This window comes from Urocitellus parryii, chromosome 1, assembly GCF_045843805.1.
Source record: "Urocitellus parryii isolate mUroPar1 chromosome 1, mUroPar1.hap1, whole genome shotgun sequence".
Classification (NCBI taxonomy): Eukaryota; Metazoa; Chordata; class Mammalia; order Rodentia; family Sciuridae; genus Urocitellus; species Urocitellus parryii.
In genome coordinates this window covers 136,861,965-136,887,349 of record NC_135531.1, presented here as the reverse complement: position 1 = coordinate 136,887,349, position 25,385 = coordinate 136,861,965, and the positions used below count along the sequence as shown (strand labels likewise).

Here is a 25,385-nt window from a genome sequence, read left to right as displayed (position 1 = left end):
TTTTTCTAGTTCTTTTGTTTTGTTTTGGGGTTTTTTGTTTGTTGGTTGTTGGTTGGTTGGTTTGGTACTGGGGATTGAACTCAGGGGTGCTTAACCACTGAGCCACATCCCCAGCCCTATTGTGTATTTTATTTAGAGTCAGGGTCTCACGAGTTGCTCAACACCTAGCCATTGCTAAGCCTGTCTTTGAACTCCTGATCCTCCTTCCTCAGCCTCGCATGCTGCTGGGATTATAGGCATGTTTTGAGCCCAGCTTCTTTTTCATATTCTGTTTTTATCACTCAGAGTTTTAGGGAATTATTTCATGATATTATGTTATTTGTATTATTATATATAATTATATATTTTGACATACATTAGTACAAATAATTAGACATCTTTTATATATAGTAGTACATATTATTGTTCCATTAAAGTACCAATGGCCTCTCTTTCCAGAGCAATAATGAAATTTCACAGTATGAAAATGGAAGAAATCAATAAAATTATTCGTGATCTTTGGCGAAGTACCTATCGTGGACAAGGTAATTAACATGGTGTGTCACAAACACTCTTCACAAAGCCTTCTTCATGACTTCTCCCCGTATGATCTCTCATTGTGCAAGTATTACCTCCTTGGACCCCTTTCTGAACATCTCTTTGAGATTTTCTAAGAAATCTTATCTTGAAACATAGCAAAAAGAAAATGCAAAGTTTTCTATTCCAAAGCCTGATAGGACTTACATCCTTGGCTGCAGTAGGCATGATATTTAGCTAATGACATAATAGGTTCTATTGAAGTGTAGATAGAGATAAACCCTGATGCGATAAGAAGAAAACCTGCCCAAGGAAACTCTTAGAGAAGCAGCAGAGGGGTTGGGTATCCAAATTGCTTCTAGCCAGACTGCCAGGATCTTAAATCTTCCCAGCCAGAGAAATAAGTTCAAAATCAGCCAGTATTTTCCCCAGATGAAATCAACTTCATGTGTTTCTCCTAGGCTTACTTGATGTAGAAAATGACAAAAGGCTGCAGAGGGTAAAGTATTTTACACTAAAGTATTTTTCTTTCTGCATCAGATATTGAATACATAGAAATACGATCTGATGCTGATGAAAATATATCAGCTTCTGATAAAAGACGGAATTATAACTACCGAGTGGTGATGCTGAAGGGAGACACAGCCTTGGACATGCGAGGACGATGCAGTGCCGGACAAAAGGCAAGTATCTTGGAAGTCTGACAGGAAGAGTACCAGAAAGCACCCAGGGCTGTCCTTGATGGTAGGAAGCTCTTTTCAGCATCTGTGGTTACCCTCTCCTAATGCCAACCAACATTTCCTGCAGCATTCTGTATAGTGGCTTTTAAGAGAGTTGCCTAAAGGGTCTCAGGATAGGCTCGTGTAGAGAAAGAGGCTGAACCCATTATCATTTCACAGCATTCCTTCTCAGAGTAAGGTCACTCAACTGCCTTATCTACTACTCTTTAATGTGCTACCAAGAAAGAAAAAGATACTTACAACTGTAAGACATATTCTGATTTCAGAGAAGTAAAAATTCAAAATTAATATTAATTATATTAGTAATAGTAATTATACTATTAATCATAGTAGTGTTAACAAGCCAGATTCTAGGCTGAGCCAGATGAGACATTCCAGTAAATGAGAGAATCTTCTTGAGAAAGTAACCCCCATATAGAACCAACCTTCTACCACCCTAGCCTAGCTTCTGGACCCACAGACCTCAAAAAGAGGGCTCTTGTCATTCAGTTGCCTTGATGCCCACAGGGGTTTCTGTCACCAGCACCACATACACAAGACACAGTTGTCAGGTCAGGCCAGCTGGCTCCACATGAAGTCTCTGGGAGGACAGCCCTGCTTGGATATGGAGCACAGAGCAAAATCACAAAGAAGAATGATATTTTAAAGAGTCAGGATAATGGGGTCTGCATCCTGGGGTATAAAGCTAGGTCCTTTCACTGTGCACAGGTTTCTACCAAACACTTCTCAGATTAGAAGCAGATTATACTTGATATACCTCTGGACCCTGATTTTCATAAAATTTCAAAAAAGAAAAGTATGCCCATGTTATCTTAATTACTTCTATAGTTTTTTGCTTAAAGAATATACCATGCAGCTAGGCATGGTGGCACACACCTATAATCCCAGTGACACAGGAGAGTGAGGCAGGAGGGTCGCAAGTTCAAAGCCAGCCTCAGCAATTTAGCAAGGCCCTAAGCAACTTAGTGAGACCCTGTCTCAAAATAGAAAGCACTGGGGATGTGGCTCAGTGGTTAAGTGCCCCTGGGTTCAATTCCTAGTCCCCCACACATAAAAAAGAATAAACCATGCATGTGTGTATCATCAGCCCAGAGAGCTGATAGCAATTCAAGACATCTGCAGATTACTATCTAAATTGTAGTCTGCAAAAATGACAAATTTATGATCTATAATCAGTATCCCTACTTGCTTTTGTGATTTTTTACTGTTAATTATAAGTGAATTTGAATCAAGATACCTCTAGATTTAAAATGCTTTCAAAATTACTTCCTTTGTATGTGCATGATACTGGGAATTGTCCCCATGCATGTTCTACCACTGTGCATCCCCATCCCTTTTTATTTTTTGAGAAAGAGCCTAAGTTACCAAGGCTGGCCTCAAATTTGTAGTCCTCCTACTTCAGCCTCCTGAGTAGCTGGGATTACACGGTTGCCTTACTGCACCCAACTCAAAAATACTTTCTGAGCAAAAATAGATTTACTGTAGATAGTAGTAATTGCTTTGTAGTAGTAATTGCTTTCTTGGCATTGGGAGAGAAGGAAAAACAAATGGTTTGGTGGAGGTGGGCCTCAACTGTGCCTAACACTGGCTTTTGCTGAGGCTTTAGAGGCCATTGTGAGTGGGTGGTAGTAAAGTTGGCAGCAGGGGGATTCAAAGGCAGGAAGGAAGTACCTGTCCCGTTCAAGCAGTGGCCCTCGTTTCTGCAAGCTGGCCTCCCTGGCCAATATGAGAATGTGTGTACTACTACAAAATCAACTCACTCACAAATTCAGTAGGAGAAAGAATTTATAACTCACATAAATGTACTTTGTATTTCATAGAATAGTCCTACACTCTTAATTCTGTGTTCCTTGTACTCTCAGTTGGCTTTATTTGAGTCTGAGGGTTTTAGTATTAGGTTTCTGTTAGTCATGAAAGTGCCTAATAGTTCTAGTTACTTGGATTTCCTGCAGGTAAGCGTAAACAAAACCACACTTCTATACTCATCCTGATACTGTGACCCATGATTGTTTTTTCCCTCTTACTTTCTCAAAATTATACACACAAACATTTCAGTGTGGACCAGAACACAATACCTGGTACCAAGTCTCTTTGTCAGAAAACCATAAAGGTCAGGTGAAGACTTTTTAAGATCATAAATCTTATACCTTTATTAAAATTATTTGTTATAGCCAAGTGGTAATGCATCTCTGTTGTGAGCCTGTGATTTCAAGTTTTGATTATAGCTGATATGGTTTTTTATTGGAGGGCAGGGGGATGATCAGTGTTGCATTTAGCATTTTATTTCATTGCAAATGATGGGCGTGCGCATGCAGCTGATGGCTCACCTTCCAGAGGGACATAAGAACCTGGTTGCAGGCTGGGCTCTCCCACACAACAGCAATTTCTCTAATGTCAGTGACTTTGTGACATTTACTCACCTTTGCCTTCTGAAGCAATCGTGCCAGTCTGTGGTATGCATCTCACTCCTGGGCTTTTCCCCAGGTATTGGCCTCACTCATCATTCGCTTGGCGCTGGCTGAAACTTTCTGCCTGAACTGTGGCATCCTTGCCTTGGATGAGCCAACAACAAATCTTGACCGAGAAAACATTGAATCTCTTGCACATGCTCTGGTTGAGTAAGTGTCTCACATTTGGGAGATAGTTTTGATCAAGAGAGTTGTGTGGGGTGAACTCCACCTAGATGTGTCCTTCTTGGGGAAACCAGTTGGTGACAGACACTTTTGACAGACACATTTCCTTTTGATAGTAATTCTTCAGATTCCCTTGAAAATGAAATAGTGAAAGCAGCCCCAGACCTGTCCTCCTGTGAACCCACACGTCGCAAACAGGAGTTGGTGTGCCCTGCTGAGATGTTTGTACATGGTGGTAGTGGGTTTAGGACTGTCTCCCAAGCTTTTTACAGTGCGTCAAACAGCTCTGAGGAACAACAAAACTCTTATTCAAAAAGCACACTAGTGATTAAGTAGACTGCCGAGGGCGAAACTGCACACACCTTTTACCACATTCACCTGTGTGGGCGCAGGCTCCAAGGTTGGGCAGCTTTTGCAAAGGCCCTCAACCCTGAGGTAGAAGGGGATGTTTGGGGGCACTCCCGACTCCAGGAAGACTTTCTGGCAGAGGTGATATTTCCTGCCTGACGGCACAGCATGGGCCAGGGGCCCTAAGCAGCAGGGCCATCCTCAGTCTGCTCTCAGTAGTCAGGCGGGACCAGCAAGGAAGGGCTAGTGCTTTAGAAACTCAAGTGCATCCAGCTTCAGGCAAGAGATAAATAACTGGTTAGTCTTTCAGGTCTCAGTCCCAAAGCTGGTTACCTCATCATATAGATGAGCAAAAAAGTGTTCCCAGTGCACCCACTCAGGTCTCCTGTGTGTCATAGAACAGATGCATCTAGTGACTAGTGGTGACAGAATTCTAAGTAGACTCAGCTCTGAAGAAAGCAGTGTTATTCCCCTGTCTGTCATCTTTTTTTAAAAGAGACAGCTAGCATTAGAGTCAGGAAAATGTAGGGGAAGAAGTTGAGGAGTTGAGGCATTCCTCAAACGCCTCCATCTTCTTTAGTAGGAACAACTTTGCGATCTAGAAGAGCAAGTCCAAATTCTTGGCCTGGTTCTTACGGGTCCCTAAGGTGGAATCAGCCATGCATCCCCACTGCCTGGACAGGAGATGGGACTCCTGCCTTACGGGCTGAAGGCCCCTGACCACCACCACCACCTCAACTTCCTGCAGAGTAGCCAGAGGCCCTTACATACACAGCACAGGAAAAACTTAGTTGCCACATGTAGCAGCAGTTCATGTGTCTGACAAGGTTTGTAGTGACTTTTCCAAATTTTTGCTCTTAAATCATAAAATATTCTAAATATATTGTTTCAGGATAATAAAGAGCCGCTCCCAGCAGCGCAACTTCCAGCTTCTGATAATCACTCATGATGAAGATTTTGTGGAGCTCTTAGGACGTTCTGAATATGTGGAGAAATTCTACAGGATTAAGAAGAACATTGATCAGTGCTCAGAGATCGTGAAATGCAATGTTAGTTCCCTGGGATCTTATGTTCATTAGCTGCTTGTTTTTTTTTTTTTTTTTGATTTTGGGTTGTGTGTGTGTGTGTGTGTGTGTGTGTGTGCGCGCACGCGCACAGAGGATTGAACCCAGGGCCTTGCAATACTAGCCAAGTACTCTACCAACTGAGCTACAATCCCCACCAGCTGCTCACTTCTGATATCAACTGAACCAGATGAAGAAACATTCTTTAAAAAAAAAAACTTGTGTCTAGAATGTTGAATGTTTAAGAAGTTCTGAGATCATAAAGTTGTTTCACATGAAATTTGGACTGATTTCCTAAACTGTGTCCCCCTGCAGCAGCCTCTAACAGCCTACAGGGCTCAGCAGCTTTACAGTTGGACTCAGTCACTCTGCTTCCCTCCATAGGATAAATAATGTCCCCCTCCCCCTTGCTGTTAAGAAGGATGGGCTCCCTTAACTATAAATCTGTGCAGGTGACCTCTCTGCCTGGGCCTTGGTTTCTCCTAAATCTGAAGTAGTTGAATGGGGTCTTAAGTTTTGACAGAAACCTTAAGTAGTTATTTCATTGAGTACCCATCATCTTCTCTCTCCACACACCTGCCAGATAGTCATCAAGACTCAGGGCTCTCTAGAGAGGAAATTGCCCACTTGAAGCCTGATCTGTCCACCATGCAGAAGGCAGTCATTCTCCTCTGCATCTCCTGTGTATCAGCTCAGCCTTACCGTCAATCCCAGCTACTCTTCAAGGGCAGGTCCCAGTGTGGAAGGCAAGCCAGGCTCACTCATACTCAGGTCCTGCCTCCAACCAGACCTGGAAGAACAAGCCTCTCATTTCCACTCTCAATGACAATTCTGATAAAGCCCAATACACTTTTCCATGGAATTGTCAGCTAACATCTTGAAGCCATTTGCAATTATTCTAATGCTTCCAAGTCACACTTTAGAATTCCACTTTGTGGAGTTTTGTCAGAGTCATTCAGAACTGTGTTAGACCTTGATTCAGTCAAGCTTTGCAGATCTGGTAAGCATATTGTGTAGACCGCCTTTCTCACCCAGGGTCCAGAAGCGGATTGAGCCCTAAGGTCCTATATTATCTGTGCTCAAGCTAAATAGTGGCCCCCAAAGACATCCAGGTCCTCATTCCCTGAACCTTTGAATATTACCTTATATGGCAAAGGTGACTTTGCTGAAGTGATGGAAGCTAAGGATCTCGGAAATATATTATCCCTGGGGTGCTGCTAAATGTAATCGTAAGTAACCTAATAAGAGGGCGCCAGAGGGGAGTCAAATTACAGGAGGTGATGTGTTGGTGGAAACAGACCAGAGAGATGCACTTTGAAGATGGAGGAAGGGCTGTAATCCAAGAGATAGAGGCAACCACTAGAAGATGGAAAAAGTAAAGAAGCATTCTCCCAGAAGATGTACATTAAATAGGGATGAGAGGTGGGAGGGAAAGGGAGTGAGAAGGGAAATCGCATGGAAATGGATGGCGATCCTCAGGGTTATACATAAGGACATATAAGAGGAAAGGAGGGGTAAGACAAGATAATACAAATCGAAGAAATGATTTACAGTAGAAGGGGTAGAGAGAGAAAAGGGGAGGGGAGGGGAGGGGAGGGGGGATAGTAGAGAATAGGAAAGACAGCAGAATACATCAGACACTAGAAAGGCAATTTGTCAATCAATGGAAGGGTAACTGATGTGATTCAGCAATCTGTATATGGGGTATAATTGGGAGTTCATAACCCACTTGAATCAAATTGTGAAATATGATGTATTAAGAACTATGTAATGTTTTGAACGACCAACAATTAAAAAAAAAAAAAGCATTCTCCCCTCAGAGCCCACAGGAGGAGTCAGCCCTTGACTTTAGTTTATTGAAACTGATTTTGAGTTCTAGCCTTCAGAACTGTTAAAAGAATAAATCTGTGCTGTTTCAAGATGGTATATTTTGGGTAATTTACTACTCAGCACTAGGAAGTTAATATAGAAATCAGTTTCACTGCATCTAAAATGATACTAGTTATCCTTGAAAGAATTGAGAAAGGAATTGCTTAAATCATGTTCTGAGGTTCATATAAGAAGCCTAATTGAGAAAATAAGGTCCAGAGTCTCACCCAAGCTGGGGAGAGCCAGGTAACAGGGTATACTACTCCAACCATCCAGCTCCTGCCTATTCCAAGGCCCATCTTGTGATAAGGTTCAGTCATCCTACTTAGTTTTTTTTTTTTTTTTTTAATGACACAACACCTTTATTTTTGTTTGTTTTCATTTTATTGTGGTGCCGGGTATTGAACACAGTGGCTCATGCACGAAAGGCAAGCACTCTACCACTGAGCCACAACCCCAGCCCCCATCCTACTTAGTTTTGACAAACTAAAAATAGCCTCTTAACCAAACTCACATAATCCTGACAAAAGAATCACTAAAAAGAAGAGCAGATCACTGTCACAGTGAGCACAGGCCCAGTGACTCCTGAATGCAATAAAAGCAAATCAACTCCATTCATATATTAAAGCAAATATCTATAGTAACCAAGGTGTGTTTATCCCAAAACACAGTAATAAATAATAATAAATCTTGAGAAAATGATAAATCCAATTACAAAATACCAAGGATAATAAACCCAAAGGGGAATAATTCTTACACATGCCTAACATTTGATAAAATTCGTCTCCCAGGTTTAGCATATTTGTAATTCTGTAAATATTTTCTGAATATTACTTTCAAGTCAAAAACAATAACAAATGATGAAATATTTGTCATTTAATAAAACCAATTACCTCCTATCAGTGTGTTCTGAAAGCTCTGATCTTTGCAATAAAGAATGAACAAAATGCAATACAAGTTAAACATAGTGAAACCAGAATTATGATTTACAAATTAAAGACTTTCCATCTAAAATCTAGGCCACACCCTCACAGACCTTTTGAGTGGCCCTTTCACCCTATAACACTCCTTTCAGTGGGCTTGGAAATGAGAGGTACCTTCTTTTCGTTGCTGCTTGGAAACCATGCTCCATTAAATGCCTCCACCCCCAAATGAATGGGCATTGCAGTTTGGAAGTTAACCATCTAGATTGCCTGGACTTTAAATTCCAACACCACCACTAATCAACTGAGGGACTTTGAGCAAATTAGTTATTCTCTTTTTGCCTCTTCTTCCATACCTATAAAGTGGGTAAATGGTACCTTGTCTTGTAGGGTTGTTATAAAGATTAAATGACTTAGTATTTATAAACTGCTTAGACCTGCTTGACACATAGTAAGCACTATTTTAGTGTGTTCAAGAAAAACTTCACATCATCAGTTTATTCGTTCTTGTTGCAGTATCCTAGCACCTGGGCTAGTCACCCATAACCGTAAAGATTTTAGCTGCCTTTTCAGTGTCACTCTTTTCAAACTACTTTCATAATCACTGATGATTTCAATATCCAAATAATGATTTCACATAGCAATAATGACTCGAGAGCTCCTGTTCTTTCCTCTCCCTTGAGAAGATTCCCCCATGGTCTTACTTTGGAGCCTGATTCTTTTAATAACAAGAACTGCAACCCTCTATTGGAGAGTGAAGAATTTCACATTGGGGTTTAAACTCCTCACTCTCCAATAACCCCTCTGTGTCTACAAGTCATTTCTGGAGTTGTCAACCCAGCAATTCTTTGATCCCACCAAGGTTGAATTCTACCACCTATTGACAATTCATTTCCTTCATGCCTTCACTTACACAATTTAAATGCTATTGTCCATCATTATCACCCTGCTCTTCTATCCTGGGCCTTCCTGACCACTCCAGCCCTGGGTAGGTCCCCCTCTCCCCTTCCCTGCACATGCCGCTTTCTTTGCAGTTTCCCTGATCTCTTGCTGCTGCATCACTTCAGTGCTGAGACTGAATCTGCACCTTTTTTCTCTACACCCACTTATTTTGTGATATCTTCTATTCTCATAACTTTCAAACAATTTTCTCCCAGAAGCAGAACCTGAAACAAGGCTTTCAAGTGAAAGTAATTAGCAAGAGATTGGGAAAATTATATAGAGAAGAGAAGGCAGCTATTGACACGCCTGCTACCAAGCAAACAACAGGAGTTTAATCCTACAGGGGAACTCTGGAGAATTTGGCAAAAACATGTGACATGGCATTATTCTGCCTGTGGGGCAAGAATATGGGATATTTATATTGCAACTTCCCAGTTACAATATAAATATCCCATATTTATAATGGACTATTCTAGCACATATTAGGTAGCAGCAAAGCTACTTTCCACAGATGAAGAAATTTTCAGACAACAGTAGCAACTGGCCAGGGGCGGAACACAGTGGTAGTCCTAGGATTGGAGCAAGGCATAACAGCCCTTGTAGCAACCACCTGTATGCTGATGACTCATAAATGTTTGTCTCCAATCCTAAAACACCCAACTCCTATCCAGCTGCCTGTGGACAACTCGACATCTAGATGCACTTAAATATTTAACAGACATCTGAAACTTAAAATGATCCAAACCATTCTTGCCCCAGAACCCACACCCCCTACAGGCTTTCAGTTAATAGCAATTCCATTCAAACAGTTGCTCAAGCAAAAATCTCTCCGTTAACATCCTTGATTCTTCTGTTTATCTCACATTTCACATCCAGTGCATCAGTTTAATACTATGGATTCAACTTTGAAAATGCATCCAGAATCAGAGTGTGCCTCGCCACCACCGCCCCGGTCCAAACCAATATCATCTCTAACCTAAGTGGTCTGAGTAACCATCTAACTGCCCTTACTTATTTCTTCTCTGCACTGTCTGTGCTTAACACAGCAGCCAGTGATCTTTTAAGATGGTAAATCAAGTAAATGTGTTTCTCACAGGGCCATGAGGGAGCAATTCTGAAACTATTATGTACAGATGCTTCTTCATGTACAATGGAGTTACATCCCTCTAAATCTATCATACGCTGAAAATGTAAGTCAAAAATGCACTTATCTTCTAGGCACCGCGGCACACACCTAAAATCCCAGTGGCTCAGGAGGCTGAGGCAGGAGGATTGCAAGTTCAAAGCCAGCCTCAGCAACTTGTCAAGGCATTTAGCAACTCAGCGAGACCCTATCTCTAAATAAAATATAAAAAAGGGACTGGAGATGTGGCTCAATGGTTAAGCACCCCTGGGTTCAATTATCAGTACCAAAAAAAATGCATTTATCACCCCTAACCTACCAACGTCCTAGCTTAGCAACCCAGTGTAGTTGCATAGTATTAGTTTTTTCCCCTTGAGATCACTAGGCTGATTGGGCTGATTGCCACTGCCTAGCACTGTGACAGAGTACCATACAGCATATTGCTAGCCCCAGAAAAGTTCAGTTTAAAATTCAAAATGTGAAGTGTGGTTTCTATCAAATGCATACTGCTTTCACACTATAAAATCAGACAATCATAAGTCAAACCATCCTAAGTCAGGATCTGTATGTGCTAAAACAATACATATGTATTCTGTAGATAATAAGAATCCAGTGTTCTGAATACATGTATAACATATATTCAGTTAGTAATCAACTAATTTAAATAATCAAAGAAAACCCAGGCTTCATGGATAAACTGATGGTTTCTATCATATTTAAAGAATACCATCAATCCTTTAGAATAAAAAGTTAAAATCACCATAGGAGCCATCAATTCCACTCCTGAGTATATAGCCCAAAGAATCAAAAGTAGGGGGTCTCAAAAGATATATGCACACCTTTGTTGATAGCAGCATAGAAACAGCTCACATATTCATGGACAGATGAATATTGGGTATTCATGTAATGGAATATTGGCCTTAAAAAGGAAGGAAATTCTAACATGCTGCAATGTTGATGAACTTTGAGGACATTATGCTAAGTGAAATAAGCCAGTCAGCCAAGGAAAAATGCCATTTTATTTCACATATATGAGGTACCTAGAGTAGGTAAATTCATAGAGATCAAAATAAAAGGGGTGTTCACCAGGGGCTGAGAGAGGGGAGGATGGGGGTTTGTTTAATGGGCACAGTTTCTGTTTTGTAAGATGGAAAGTTCTGGGAGACTGGTTACACAACACTGTGAGTGTACTTAAAAATCCTGAACTATACACTTGAAAATGGTTTAGATGGTAAGTTCTATGGATGTTCTACCACAACTTAAAGCTTTAAAGGAGACAGAACTAAGTACACACCAGCACAAGCTGGTCTGTGCACATATTCTACTTCTGTCCACTGAGGGTGCCTCAGTAATAATGAGCACACCTACTGCCCTAATTATGATCTTGATTTAACTTTTATATAAGGAAATGAGGCTCCTTGGAGAAATGGTTGATTCTAGGGCTGTAGCGTGGAAAAATACAAAAAGAGCCTGGAATACCTTGTGGTACCATTGTGTGTGTGTGTGTGTGTGTGTGTGTGTGTTTTCCGAAGAAAAGGGTTTGTTCAGAGAACACAGGACCTCACCTGAAGTAATGTCTTTTTGAGAAACAAAGACAGTATGACAGTATAACCCATAGAGAGACAAAAACCTGTGAGCACATACTGATATAACAAGTACTTAACCAAAGTGGGGAGAAGGAAATTGAAAAACCACCATCAGGCAAATAACCACAGTAAAAGAGTCATTGATTGGTGCTAACATTTAAGGAGAAATGATTTTATATAGTCTCAAACTATCTCCCTCAATATATTTATTAACTAGAACAAGAGAAAGGTGTTAACTTTATAGTGGAAAAACCTGGCAGAAGCCATCTTAACCAAGTCAAAGTCAATACCCAATGAAGAAAGACATGACTCCTATGACATGATGCACTGAGAAGGACACAACTCCATTTCTGTGATATTCTTGCCAAAAATGTGTAACCTCAATCCAATTACAAAAAAAATGCCGTAATTTTCTCATAAGACACATCCAAACTGAAGAGCATAACTGGTCAATATTATTAGAAAATACAAGAATTATGAATGACAACACTGAGGGACCATTCCAGATTTCAGGAGACCAGGGAGAATTAACAACATTGTGAGATCTGGGTTGGATTTTTTGGCGGGGCCGGGGATTGGACTAGGGCCCCATGCATGCCAAGCAAGCACTCTACCACTGAGCTACATTCCCAGCTCCTTCTGGATTGGATCTTGAAACCAATAAAGGACATTAGTGGAAACACTGGTGAGATTCAAATAAAGAGTGTAGTTTGTTCAGTAAATGAGTGTTTTTTGTTTTTGATTATTGCACTAAGATTCAGTGTCTGGTGAGCACTTTCTGCATTTGGAAGGTGTCACCATTAGGAGAAGCTGGGGAAGGGGAAATGTGGAAACCCTAATATTTTTTGCAACTTTTCTATAAACCTAAAGTTAATTCAGAATGCGGGTCTTTTTTATTTTTTTAACATTTATTTTTTAGTTGTAGTTGGACATAATACCTTTATTTTATTTATGTATTTATTTTATGTGGTGCTGAGGATTGAACCCAGGGCCTTGAACATGGTAGGCAAGCACTCTGCCACTGAGCCATAACTCCAGCCCCAAGGGTCTTTATTATAAAAGAAAAAAAAAAGTAAATTGAATCATGCTACTACACTACTCAAAACCTCCTGTGAATCCCCATATCACTGGTCACAGAAGCCCCAGTTCAAACAGTGGCTTAAAAGACTGTTCTGGGCACGTTGACCACCCCACTCACTCCCTCTGCCTACACCAACTTCCTTGCTAAATCCTCAACATGGTATACATCCTCCTGCTCAGGCCTGCTATAGTCTGAATGTAGGTATCCCTCCAGAACTCCTCTGTGGAAATGTTACCCCCCCAGGGTGATGGTGTTAAGAGGTGGAGCCCTTGGGAGGTGATCAGGCCATAAGGATTCTACTGTGCAGATGGGATTAGTGCCCTTATAAATGGGCTTGAAGGAGAGAATTCACCCCTTTACCCTTCTGCCATGGGCAAAAGAAGCAAGAAGACACCATCTTGGAAGCAGAAACTGCTCACCAGACACTAGATCTTCTGGTATCTTGCCTTGGACTTCTCAACTTCCAGAACTGTGAGAATTAAGTTTATGTCTTTTTATAAATCACTAATCTCAGATAGTGTGTTGTAGCAGCAAAAAAGGATTAACACAGGACCTCTGTCCTTGCCCATACATTCTACATGGAAACTTCTTCCCCCAAATATCTACATAGTTGCTTCCTCTCATCCTTAAGGTCCCTCTACTCAATCAGCAGCTTCCCAGTGAGACTTTTCCTCACCATCCCTACACAAAGGCACACTTTCTGTAGCCTACCTGTCCCATCTTCCCACTGCCCTTCTGCCATGGGCCAAAGAAGCAAGAAGACACCATTCTGGAAGCAGAAAGCGCTCACCAGACATTAAATCTTCTGGTGTCTTGTCTTGGATTTCTCAACTTCCACCATTGCACTTCGCACCATCTGCCATGCCATACAGTTATTCTGTCTCCACCCACTACAATACATCTCCAAGAGGGCAAGAACTATGCTGTTTTATTGGATGCCCAGCATACAGGAAGTATACAATAAACATTTACTTAAAAAATAAATGAACTTGTAATTGTTGTAAGAATTTCTTGTAATTATTTGTTTCAAATATGTCTTCCATACCAGACTGAATTGTTCCACTGAGCTGCATCCCCTATCTTCACCCAAAAGGGGGTACACAAGATCTTGCTAAATTGCCCAGACTGGTCTTGAATTTACTATCCTCTTGCCTCAGCCTCCAGAGTTGCTGGGATTACAGGTGTGCTCCACCCTAACTAGATATTCACAAAGGCAAAGGTTTCCATTTTCTCTTCACACATCTATCTACTAGAATACTAGAGTGACCGCTACTAAAATATTACAGTGATGATTATCTTTGGGTGCTGGGATTATGGGGGCTTTTTATTCACTTGTGTCTCTGCATTTTACACAAGAACATATTTTGCAAAAATCTTTTTTTAAATGCAGAATACTGACATTAGAGAAAAGAGACAAAAAAGTTATTCAATAAATCATTCCAGTTTTGCAACAAAATACAAATGTGTGCAGCAGAAGGACTGGTAATAACTACAGAGTCCAAGTTAAAAGGGTGCAAGATTCGTGTTGGCTTCTTACTGCTTGTCTCTTTTTAAAACTTTCTACCTTAAAAACATAAATTCCAAGTGGAAACAATGGAATGAATACACACTACTGCCTGGATAACCCAGGAAAATGACAATACTGAATTTTTCAGTTTTTAGTAACACCAGACTGGGAGAGGGAACAACCACACTAGCAATTTATAAGGTGGAGAGCAGAGGGCCAATGGGCAGGCACTTACTGACCCGGGACAACAGAACTGTGAACCAGTCACAGGGAACCTGAGACCTACTCTGCTGTGCAAAATCCCCAGTGCTCAGGAACGGGCAGAAGACCAAGTACCTCTCTGAAAGGGGAGGGCTGCGACTACGGAAAGGGAGCTGAAACTCTAAGCAGCAGTCAGATCATTCCTACTCCTCAAAGTCAGCTGAGCCCCCTCCAGCAGACAGAAGCCCTTCCTGGTACCTGGACCCAGAAACACGATGCACACCTGCGGGCAGCCTGACTCTGCTCAGACTGGGGCACCAAGTTAACAGACGTGGAGACCCTCAGCCCAGCTGTGCCCTCTGTCTACCTGTGGCTTCTAGAGTGCTGGCAGCAGGCAGAGTCAGGGAGAATCTTTGCTGGGGAAGCTACTTTCTCTGCAGGAAAAAAGGACTTAAGATACTGGTAGGGCAGGTCCCCTGTGGCCCTAGAGTGAACACCCAACCACATCCACACCCTCATATGGACAGACAATGCAGGGTCACCTGACACCCAAGGAAAGTCCATACATGAAAGAGAGAAAAAAAAAAGGCAGAAAGGGGCTAGTGACTTGGCTCTGTGGCAGAGCACTTGCTTGCCCAGCATGGGGCAGGAGGGAGAATTTGGAGAAAATAAAGACTAAATAAAAAAACACTACCAGTAAAATTCTTATATTGCTAAGAATTAAACAAGAATGTGGTGCTATGAGGACATACACATGTTCCGATAAGAATAAAATACTCCTGGGACGAAAGATAAAGCCATGAAAATATAGAAGAGGAGAGGAAATTTTAAATGGAAAATAGAGAACAGAAAAAAACTAGACTATAGAATATAAAAACTAGAAAATATGTAAACTAGAATTATAATAACAATATTTTAAACTGGTGATTCTAATAAGAGAGAAGAAAAAGTCATAAACTGTCCCAAGTTCTATCACTGTGGATACAAAAATAATTTCTTACGAAGACAAGTAAGAAAAAGCAAGGTGCAAAGTGTCACCTCACATATGCAGACAAAATAAGTTGCTTATATTTCCAGAAGCCCCAATAAGTTACACAAAAGCACAGTAAAATTCATTTGCAGTGGGGAGTAGAGATGCTCCATTCAAATATACATTGTTTTGATTTTTTTGTATCATGTGAATGGAATACCACAAATAAGAACTAACATAAAATAGCCAAGCTTTTGTTTTGTTTTGTAAGAAAGAAAAGTTCCCTAAACTTAATGACACGCTTTCTGTTTGAAAAGACCCTCCATGTGTCTGGCACACAAGATGAAGACAGAACCATTCCAAAGTACATCACTGTGACATTTGGAACCCAAGGACCAAGAACATTCCTATACATTTCCAGAGAAAGGGTGAGAAAAGATTTAGATTCAGAATGAGTTGGGTGCTGTGGCGCACACCTGTAATTCCAGCTTCTACCAAGGCTAAAGCAGGAGGATCAAATGATAAGGGGCAACTTAATAGGACAGGGTCTCACTAAAAATGAAAAAAAAAAAAGATACTGGGGCGGGGTATAGCTCAGATCGCTTGCTTAACATGTGGGAAACTCTGGGTTCAATCCCTAGTAGGGGTGGTGGTGGGGTTGAAACAAAATTGTCTCTGGAAGATAAAACTCTTAAGAACAACTGATTTAATCAAATCTCTTGAGAGGGAATTTATATAAGTGACCAAGAATTTAGGGTTAAGTCACTGAGAACATAGAAAACTAAACAAATGGGAAAACAAGACAACTCCAGTGGGGAAATGGTTTTAGGAAAAATAAAAATGATCATCATTAACCACCTGTGTGCTGTGAATATATTAGAATAATTGTTTAAACAGAAACAAGGTTTTTGACTGACCCAAATTATGATCCTACCTTGGTAGCAAAAGGGAAAGAAATCATGGAAGGAGGGAAGAAGAAACATCTATCCTAGACAACAATGCCTACACCTGAACATCAGGGAATAGCAACATGTTTAACTTAGAGACAGGAGGGAGGTAAAAACCAAAACAACTTGTCAAAAACGGAAGGATCTGAGATTTTTCCCTATTTACAAGCTTTCAAGTCAACATGTCACAGTTTCATAGATGCTGGCAGTAGACACAGGGTTCTTGGCTCAGAGACAAAGACATTTATTACGCACAGAAGCAGTAGAATATCAACATTTTTGTTCCCAGAATCCCAATGCTCACAGGGTGGTGCAGAGAGGACCAGAGGGCACCTGTGCACCCAGTGGGTTGCATGACAGGAGAGGAAGTCCTAGCTTAGGAAACCTAAACTTTCTATAATGAGCAGAAGGTGTGCCTGCCTTTTGCTCTGGAGGAAGCAAAAGGGCTGGGGATGTAGCTCAGTGGGAAAGCACTTGCCTAGCATGGAGGCCCGGGATTCAATTCCCAGTACTCAGGACGGCAAAAGGAAGAGATAGAGAGAGAGAGAGAGAGAGAGAAAAAAAAAAAGTCCAAGTAAGGCAGTCAGTGCCTCACTCCACTAAACAAGCAGAAGAAATGCAAGAGACCCGTGGAGAACTGTTAACCAACCTTGGCGGTTTTCATGATCAACCTTTAGGAATTATTTCAATGTATAAATTACTAGCAAGTGTAACTGTCCTAAAAGTCTAACCAGTAGTTTTACTTACTAAAACAATTCGCCCAGCCTTTCTCCCAACTGCGAATCTTTCTCTTTACAATGGAGACCCCCAAAGAGCAGGAAAATTGATAAAGACACTCCCAGCTTTCCCGATTGTGCAGGGCGATCTGATCCCAGGGGAAGACTGTCCCACTCCCAGCACCCAGAACAAGAACCAGGTAAATCGGCTGCCGACCCCTAGGGGTTCACCACCAAAAAAGCAGAAGTGGGTGGCCCACGCTGCGGCTCTTAGCTTAGAAGCATGCCATGTTTGTCAAGTACTCAGAGATGGGTTTTTTTTCCATGTGACAGGTGAACGGACCACAGCTGACAGTTAAGAAACATGCAACACAAGAGCACTCGACGCCGCGAGCCTGGGTGCTCCTCTCAGCGTGGCTGTGGCTGGGACGACGCCCCCGGGGGCAGGGCGGGAGAAGGGCGGGTCCGGGGTCCCGGCCCAGCACAGTCAGGAGCTGCAGCCAGAGCGCTCCCTGGCCTGTGCGCACTTTGGGCGTCCGAGGGCGCTCCGGGCAGGCTCTGCCCCCGCTCACTTCCACCTTAGCCTCCCCCTCGCTTCCCCGCGGCTCTGCGCCCTCAGCCCTCCTTCCCGCACTGGCCACCTCCGGAGGCCGCGGGGGAGGGCCGTGCCACACGGATCCCGCTTATCTGCCCCATCTCGCGTTACATAAGGCCGCTCCCCTATCTCCGCGGGCCATCGCCGCGCCAGCGCGCCTGCTCCCACGCGCTGGGGCGCCTGCCCACCGCTGTCCGCATGCCTTCTGCTGGCCAGGAGGGGTAGGGGCACGTTGACTCATGCATGCGCGGTGCTCTGGGGACTTGCACAGCCCAAGGTGTTTTCCCCATCATTCCTCCACCACGGAGACCCCAAAGGAGATGACATTGGCCCTTTGCTACAGATGCGGAAAATGACGCCAGGCACTGCAAGGCCTCTCTGGGCAGGGGCGGGCTCCCAGGTGTCAGGGCCTGTAGTTGGGCTGCAAAGCTTTGAGTGTAGGCCAAAGACTGGGAATTGTGTTCCCAGCGGGAAGGGGAGCAAAGCAAGGCTGGGAGGCATCTAAAAGAGTGAAGGGTCTGGCATTCCTGGGAAGACCTTTGTAAAGTTGAGCCACACGGAGGAGGGGACAAAGGGAGCCTGAGCAGACCAAGAGGGGACCTGGAGTGGCAGGTGCTGGCCTAGGAGAGGAAGTGGGTAAGGGAGTGAGTGCTCTCCACATTAGCACTCAATAAGCAGATACTGTAGCCTGTGCTGTGGGGGTTTCTGGAGGAATTCTAGGGAAATGAGGGAAGAGCAGGAAAAAGGCTACAGGCCAGCGTCCCTGCAGGGATGCTGCTTACAGGGGACAGGCCCAGAAGCTCCCTCCACAGCATTTATTCTGTAAAAGGGAAACGGGAGGCCCTTCGCAGCAGGGGCTGCTCCTACAGAGACTGGTGGGCAGAGGTAGTGCCCCCACCCAGTCTCATTTGGCTCTGAGAACAGTTACACACCAGGTCCAGGGCTGGGGCTAGGGCACTAAGGCCATGGTGAGCCCCAGAATTCAGGCTGCTCATACCTAGAGTTACCACCAAAGCATCTTTAAAAAATTAAAAGTCCCAAGAGGAACTTAACCCTGGTTGGCTCTTTCAGTGAAGACCTGGGAGTCTGACCTTTTTGAATCCTTCCTGTGGTGGGGCCAAGGAGGAATCATGTGGGACACAAAAACCCAACTTCAGTCTCTCCTTTTGTCTTGATTGAATTTTGTATTGAAAATCAAGCATTACTTTGGTAATTTAAGAAAAACTACAAGTCCCAAATTCCCATAGCTCATAGACCTGTCACAGACCCAGTGCCACTTGGACTGCCCAACACTTCTGGTGACCCAGAGGGGTCTGAGGACAGGAGTTCAGAATTGGTTTGGCTGTCCAGGAGCTCAGGATGGTCACCAGGTGGAACTGCTGCACTGCCGATGCCAGCCACTCTCAGGGGCCCCTCACCAACACCTGGGATTCAGCCATTCCAACCTTGGAAATTCTGTACCAGATCCTTCTCGATAAATCCACTAGAAATCAAGATCTTTCCTTTATACGATGCTGGATTTTCCACAAAGTAAAATCAAGATTAGTAAAGATGTGGTTTCTAGATAGTGCCCAACAAAGCGGAGGCCAGGGTATGGGGCGTCACCATTTGGGCCTATAAAAAGCTGCCACAAGAAGCAAAGGCCACAAGCCGCTCAGCTTTGACCAGCACATGACACGTCTGTTCCTCTGTTCTGTGCTGGCTTTGGGTCTCATGGCGCTCTGGTTGACTGTGGTCCTCACCCTTGCCTGCCTCGGTGGCCTCGCTGCCCCAGGCCCAGTGCCTCCTCCATCCCCAGCCGTCAGGGAGCTCATTGAGGAGCTGGTCAACATCACGCAGGACCAGAAGGTGAGTGTGGACTGGCCAGGCAAGGCTCTGAGGGGCCAGGAGGGCACTATTAGGAAGAGGTCATGAGCAGATTGGGCCTGGACCTGTATACCTGTGGGTGAAGAAAAGCCCCGTGGACGAAGGGCCAGGCCAGGCCATAAGGGGTGGGGTGGGGGGGGTGCAGCAATATGGAGCTCTGAAGGAGTCCAGCAGAGCTCCTAGGGACCAGCTGCTCCCTGGTCTGGCCTTACCACTGACAGCTCCTTTTCAGCGTTGTTAGCAGAGAAGGGTCAAGGTCCTCCTAGAACCATTTGGAATTTGCCATCTGGGTTTTGAACACAGTAAGCCAGCCATCATTGTTAGCGGTGGGTGAAGCCCACTCTGTGGGAGGAGTCCTCACAGAGTTGGCCCCTCTCCTCACTGGCATTGGCTCACACCAGGCCCACTGCTGGCTGCTTAACATTTCATTGTATTGCTGGCCACACCTCCAGAGGAAGGCGCCATGACCCCATTTTGCTAAAATTCAGTGAGGTTAATTGACGGAGGCCAGGTTCAAACCAGGCCTGGTGGACACCAGAGGGTTCCTAACTGTAGTACCCCTACTGCAGAGCACAGGTACTTAATTCCCCAGACCCCACTGCCCCCCATCTGAATTGTCCTGATCAACCGCAGACTGAGCCACCACCTCCCTCACCCAACCTGGCTCAGGGCCCTTCTCTGCAGGTCCCCTATCCTAGGTGTGGCAAGCTTTAAATAAAGCTTATCGCTTATCAGTTTTTCTCCCTGAGCTCCAGGACCCTCTATAATGAGTCCCCAGCCCCTTATGCAGAGCAGAAAATGAAGCTCAGGAGTGCTGAGGGGTTGCCAGGCCTGATGGTGCCATACCAGGGGTACTAGTGGGGACTATCCTGGTGGGGACCTGGCCCCAGGCTGGCTGGGGCTCTACCAGCCATCTGCTCACTGTCACTTTGCTCCCTCAGGCTCCCCTCTGCAATGGCAGCATGGTGTGGAGCATCAACCTGACAGCTGGCGAGGTAAGGTCCTTTGGCGACGGGTGGGGAAGTGGCAGCAGCTGTAGGCCTTGGGATCGTCTTCTCTGAGCCTCACTCACACTCTGGGGCTTTCCCAATGAGCTTCAAGAGCTACCCTCTCTCCCTTACCACTGGGGCTCTTCCCCCCAACCCAGACCCACCTCTGCCAGGCTCTCAGGCCCTCTTCCTGTAAACACATCAGCCTCCCCCCACGAGGCCTGACACCTGTGGTCTTCTCCCACAGTACTGTGCAGCCCTGGACTCCCTGATCAAGGTCTCCAACTGCAGTGCCATCCAGAAGACCCAGAGAATGCTGAGTGGCCTCTGCACACACAAGAACACTGCGGGGGTAAGGCTCCCCCCCACACCCCAGGCCCCTCCCACACCCACTCCCGGGTCCCAGGGAGCTCCCAGGGAACAAGGCTGAGTACCTGAAGTGTGTGTCCACCCAGGATGTGGACAATAGGAACAGGGCCTTTGGGATTGACAGGCCTTGGGCTCAAGGTCTCCTGCTTGAGCCTCAGTTTCCACTTCTGTAAAGTACAGATAATGGCAGTACTACCTCGGGGGACTTTCGTGAGGATTAAACAAGACAGTCCCTGGAAAGCCCCTGGTTGTCCTTGCCCATGACATCCACTAATGCGCTGGCTTCTCTGTCCTGCAGCAGGCTTCCACCGTGCCCATCCTGGACACCAAAATTGAAGTGGGCCAGTTTGTGAAGAAACTGCTCAGTCATTTACGGTGTCTTCTTCGCCATGGAAAGCTCCCCTGAAGCATGAGATATGCAGAAATGGGCCCTGATTATTGAAGTTGCAGATTCATTTTCTTACCAATGTCAGGAACTGTGGGGGACATGGGGAGGAGGGGGGGGAGGGAAAGATTGCCTTAGCTTAGACCTCAGCCTGTGCCACCTGCCTTCAGCTGTACCAACCCTTGCCTGGGTGCCTGGGGCTCAGCCTAGTGGCCTCCTTTGTCCAGGGCTCTGAGCTCAAGGGACCCGGAGTGAAGACACTTCCCTGCACCTGGACCCCTCCCTAGGGCAAACTGTAGCATTCCAGTGGGTGCTGTTCTTGCCAGACAGGGACCTGCTTCACACAGGGTGACTGACTGAAGCAGAGACAGCTCAGGCCCATTTCTTCTTAGTCTTATTTATTATTGTGTGTTATTTAAGTGAGTGTCTGTTAGTGTTGGGGTGGGGGAGGCTTTTGCTGCCTGAGTGCCTATGACTTGGGGCTCTAGCGGAAAGCAGTGGGCATTGATGGGGTCCCTAGTAACAAGTACTGTGCACACAATCCTGCTACCTCACTGGGGCTCTGGGGCCAAGGAGTAATTTATTATTTTGTCCTCATATTTAAAGTTAAGTATTAAATATGTTAGCAAAGAGTTAATATATGGAAAGGAGGCCTACAACAATGAAGGCCGCGTGTGTGTGGACTGGGGGAGGGGGGTCACTGAACAAGCTCTTTCATTGTGCCAAACTGGAAACCAGAAATAAAGATGGTGACAGATAAGCCTGATGATGTTTGCCTTTTTTTGGCCTCTGGGGACACCTGTCTGGTTACAGAACTTCGAGGAGCTCTGTGAGAGGCAGGCTGGTGGGAGGAAGGGGAGTGAGGTGCGAGACCTGAGCTGGAAAGAGTAAGCAGACCCTTGGGATTGGAGGCACATGGCCTTGGGGTTGGGGGCTACCCACAGTGCAGAGAGGAAGCTGGAGCTGGCATGTCAAGGTTCAAGGAGGGTGTGGAATGGGTGGAAGACCTCCAAGATGAATCACTACCACGATTCCAGCTGTGTCCAGCTGTGTCCGGCACAGCCCACACACTCTCATGTCACCCTAAAGGGCAGAGGAGGACTCTGAGGCTCAGGAGAGTAGGTGGCTCACCCAGGGTCACTAGGGATCAAAGCCAGAGTTTGAACCCAAGTTCACTCCAAGTCCAAAGCCCATGTTCTCAATGGCTCCGTCTGCCTGAGTGCCATCGGTCTGAGGGCACTATTTCCCTGTCATCAGCCTGCTGGGCACCCCCATTGACAGGGAGTGAACTGTCTGCTTCCTGGGACAGCCCCTTCCATGTCTGGACACCACTCAGGAGAAAGTGCTCTCCACCCCATCTGTGAACAAAGAGGCATCTGCTCGCAGCCTCTGGACCAGGATGGACCAGAATGGGCGCAAGGGTCCCAGCTGCCCCACTCCGCAGAGCAGGTCTGTTTTACTCTCCTGTAGGCTCAGCGTCCCTGGAGTCTGGAAGCAACAGCCCACAGCTGAAGCCTTGCCTCTCAGCCCCTCTGGGAGGTGCCCAGAGCAGAGGGTGGCTCCAGAGGACGAGATGCTTTGCAGCATGGGTGGAGGGTTACCAGGGCAGTCTCACACTGGCAGGCAGGCACCCTAGGGTGGTGTGTCTCCCAGCAAAAGGATGGCTGCAGCTGAGTACTCAGGAACCAGCCCTTCCATTCCTTACCTCACTGCTGCGGGGAAAGGAGAGGGAAGAAGGAGTGGAACTGGGCTGGGAGCTGGGGATGCTCAGCCAGGGGGAGAAGGCCTGGGGAGGGACACAGGAGTGTGGACAGGGCTGGGACTGGCTCTCTGGGGTGCCAAGGAGGTCACAGGACCTAAGTCCCATTACATTGGCTGAGGACCACCTGTGGCCCCACGGGTATAAGCCACCTGGGCTGCTGAGGACCAGGCATCACATGGCCCGAGGCTTGGCACCACAGAGAATTTAAAAATGGGGAGGCTGCTCTCCCTTGGGAGGCCCCCCAGCCCTCTGGAGGTGAGGCTTCACTGCTTGCTGGGAGGTGGAGGAGGCTGGAAAGCACCACACAGTGGAGTGGGTAAGCCAGGCTCTTAGCGTCCCTCTCCATCCACAGTCCGGGACTTTCAGACCAAGAATATTTATGAGAAAGTAATGTTTTTTCTCTCTTAAACTGAACTTAGTGATCCATTCTCCAGTAGCATGGATTTCAAACTTATCTTTTCCGCCCCTCTCCATGACCTATTATTTGGCCTGTCTGTTCAAAAAGATGGAGACTCATCCAGTGAAATTTCATGGGAATCCCTCAAGAACTAAGACTGGCATTTGGGTCCCTGAGGATTTTTTTTTCCCTGGATGCATTCCAAGCCACCCACCCATTCAGGCTGTATTGGGGGCTGGTGCACAGAGCAGATGGGCTGTGCCAGGCCCTGCCACTAGGGGTCCACAGCTTGCCACCTCCTCAGCCCTGCCAAAGCTGCCAGTCTCAGGAGACTTGTCCCCCAAACAGGGGAACCTGTGGTTCCCAGAGGCGTGCAGTGGGCTGGAGTAGGTACAGGGCCTTCCAGGGAAGAGGGATGCCTTTCAGAGGCACAGAACCAAGCTGCTGCTGGTGACAATAGTGAGGTGGCCCGGTCAGGAATGAAAGAAAAGAAACAGAAAAAAAGGCAGGTGTCAGCCACAGTGCCTGGGAGCATCGTGGCCTGGGGACCGACTCCTGGGTATTTGCTGAGTTTTCAGGATAAGGCCTGGCCTCCTCCATAGACAGGGCAAATCCTTAACAGGACCAGGAGAGAAGGGTTGAGAAGAGATAAGGGTAGTTATGAGTGGGAGGCAAATGGCAGCCGGGGGCCCAGGGTGGGGAGCCCCTTGGTGCCACCTGGAACCCTAGGCCGGGGAGGTTTCACTGGAAGAGGGGCCAGGGCTCAAGTGAGAAGCGAGACACGATCGTGAGTTTCCTGTGAAACACACCTCTGTTTGCTGCTCAGATGAGGTGTCAGAAAACACTGCAAGTCACCTCAGGGGTTTCTCTGAGGCCGGCCCCCTGCAGGCTCAGGATGAGGAGGAGTAGGACCAGGGGACTAGGCCAGCTTTTGTGTCCTGTGGCAGAGGAGCAGCCTGAAGGCTGGGGTTATCAGTCTATCAGCTTATCACGTTTTCATTATGGTCAACGGGGAGGTGAGTCTCTTCAGTCAGTGAGCTGGTCAGGTGTAACAAACCCAAACCCTGCTCCTCCCTCAGCCTGGCCCCCTTCTGGGATGGCCATCGGTGGAGGCTGACGGTGCTCCAGGAGGTGTGCCCAGCCTGGACACTAGGGCCATGTCAAGCTCCCGGAGATCCAGGCTAGTCAGGACAAGGCGTATGTCCACAGTCGGCCTCCCACACAATGCCCTCTCTACCCTGAAAAATAACAAGTCATGAGGCATCATTATCTTCATTCATTTCTCAGCTCCACCCAAAAGCGACAGGGTGCATGGTTTGCAACGAACTTTCCCAGATCAACTGATTTCTCAGCAGCCAGGGAGGGCCCCATGACGAAGCCATTTGAAATCCCAGAAGCAATTTTCTACTTACGACCTCACTTTCTGTTGTGCTCTCTCCCTTCCCTTCCCCGGGGCCTTCTCTTGTGGAAAGTGGTTCTCTCTCAGTGTCGCTCAGAAACGCCTCCAGCCCAGTGCACTGCCTCGGCTGCTGTGTGGTCAGAGGTGACGCAGACACCCAAATTAAATATAGCAACTCTCGTCAGCTCGAACTCTACATCACTATGGACAAGACTGCGGGGGCCGCACGGCTTTTCCAGAAACCCACGTGGGGAGGAAGGCCCAAGTCCTCCATGGTGGCCCCTATGACCTATTGGCTGCCCAGACCAGAAGATCTATGAACCCTTGCCCAGCCCCAGGCCTACACCAGAGGACCCAAAGTGAACATCACACCAGGAAAAGCAATTTCTCATTGATTTACTCTTCTTTCTTCTACTCTTTGTTTCCCACAAGTTCTATAATAAGCATACATTTATTT

General features: G+C 45.8%; 2 protein-coding genes across 2 annotated transcripts in view; both read left to right on the top strand.

Annotated features, from left to right (window-relative positions):
- The window catches only part of Rad50 (RAD50 double strand break repair protein), a 94,732-nt gene extending 87,892 nt beyond the window's left edge, over nt 1-6,840 (top strand). Inside the window, exons 22-25 of the mRNA XM_026400168.2 lie at nt 439-524; nt 1,057-1,199; nt 3,741-3,874; nt 5,130-6,840. Coding sequence (XP_026255953.1) covers nt 439-524; nt 1,057-1,199; nt 3,741-3,874; nt 5,130-5,316 — 550 coding nt within the window. The 3' untranslated portion in view covers nt 5,317-6,840. The remainder of the gene's footprint in view (nt 1-438; nt 525-1,056; nt 1,200-3,740; nt 3,875-5,129) is intronic.
- Nucleotides 6,841-19,462: 12,622 nt separating this feature from the next.
- Nucleotides 19,463-21,391, top strand: Il13 (interleukin 13). The gene is made up of 4 exons (XM_026400182.1): nt 19,463-19,609; nt 20,569-20,622; nt 20,864-20,968; nt 21,284-21,391. The coding sequence occupies exons 1-4, from the start codon at nt 19,475-19,477 to the stop codon at nt 21,389-21,391; spliced, it is 402 nt and encodes a 133-aa protein (XP_026255967.1). The 5' UTR covers nt 19,463-19,474.
- Nucleotides 21,392-25,385: the final 3,994 nt, after the last annotated feature.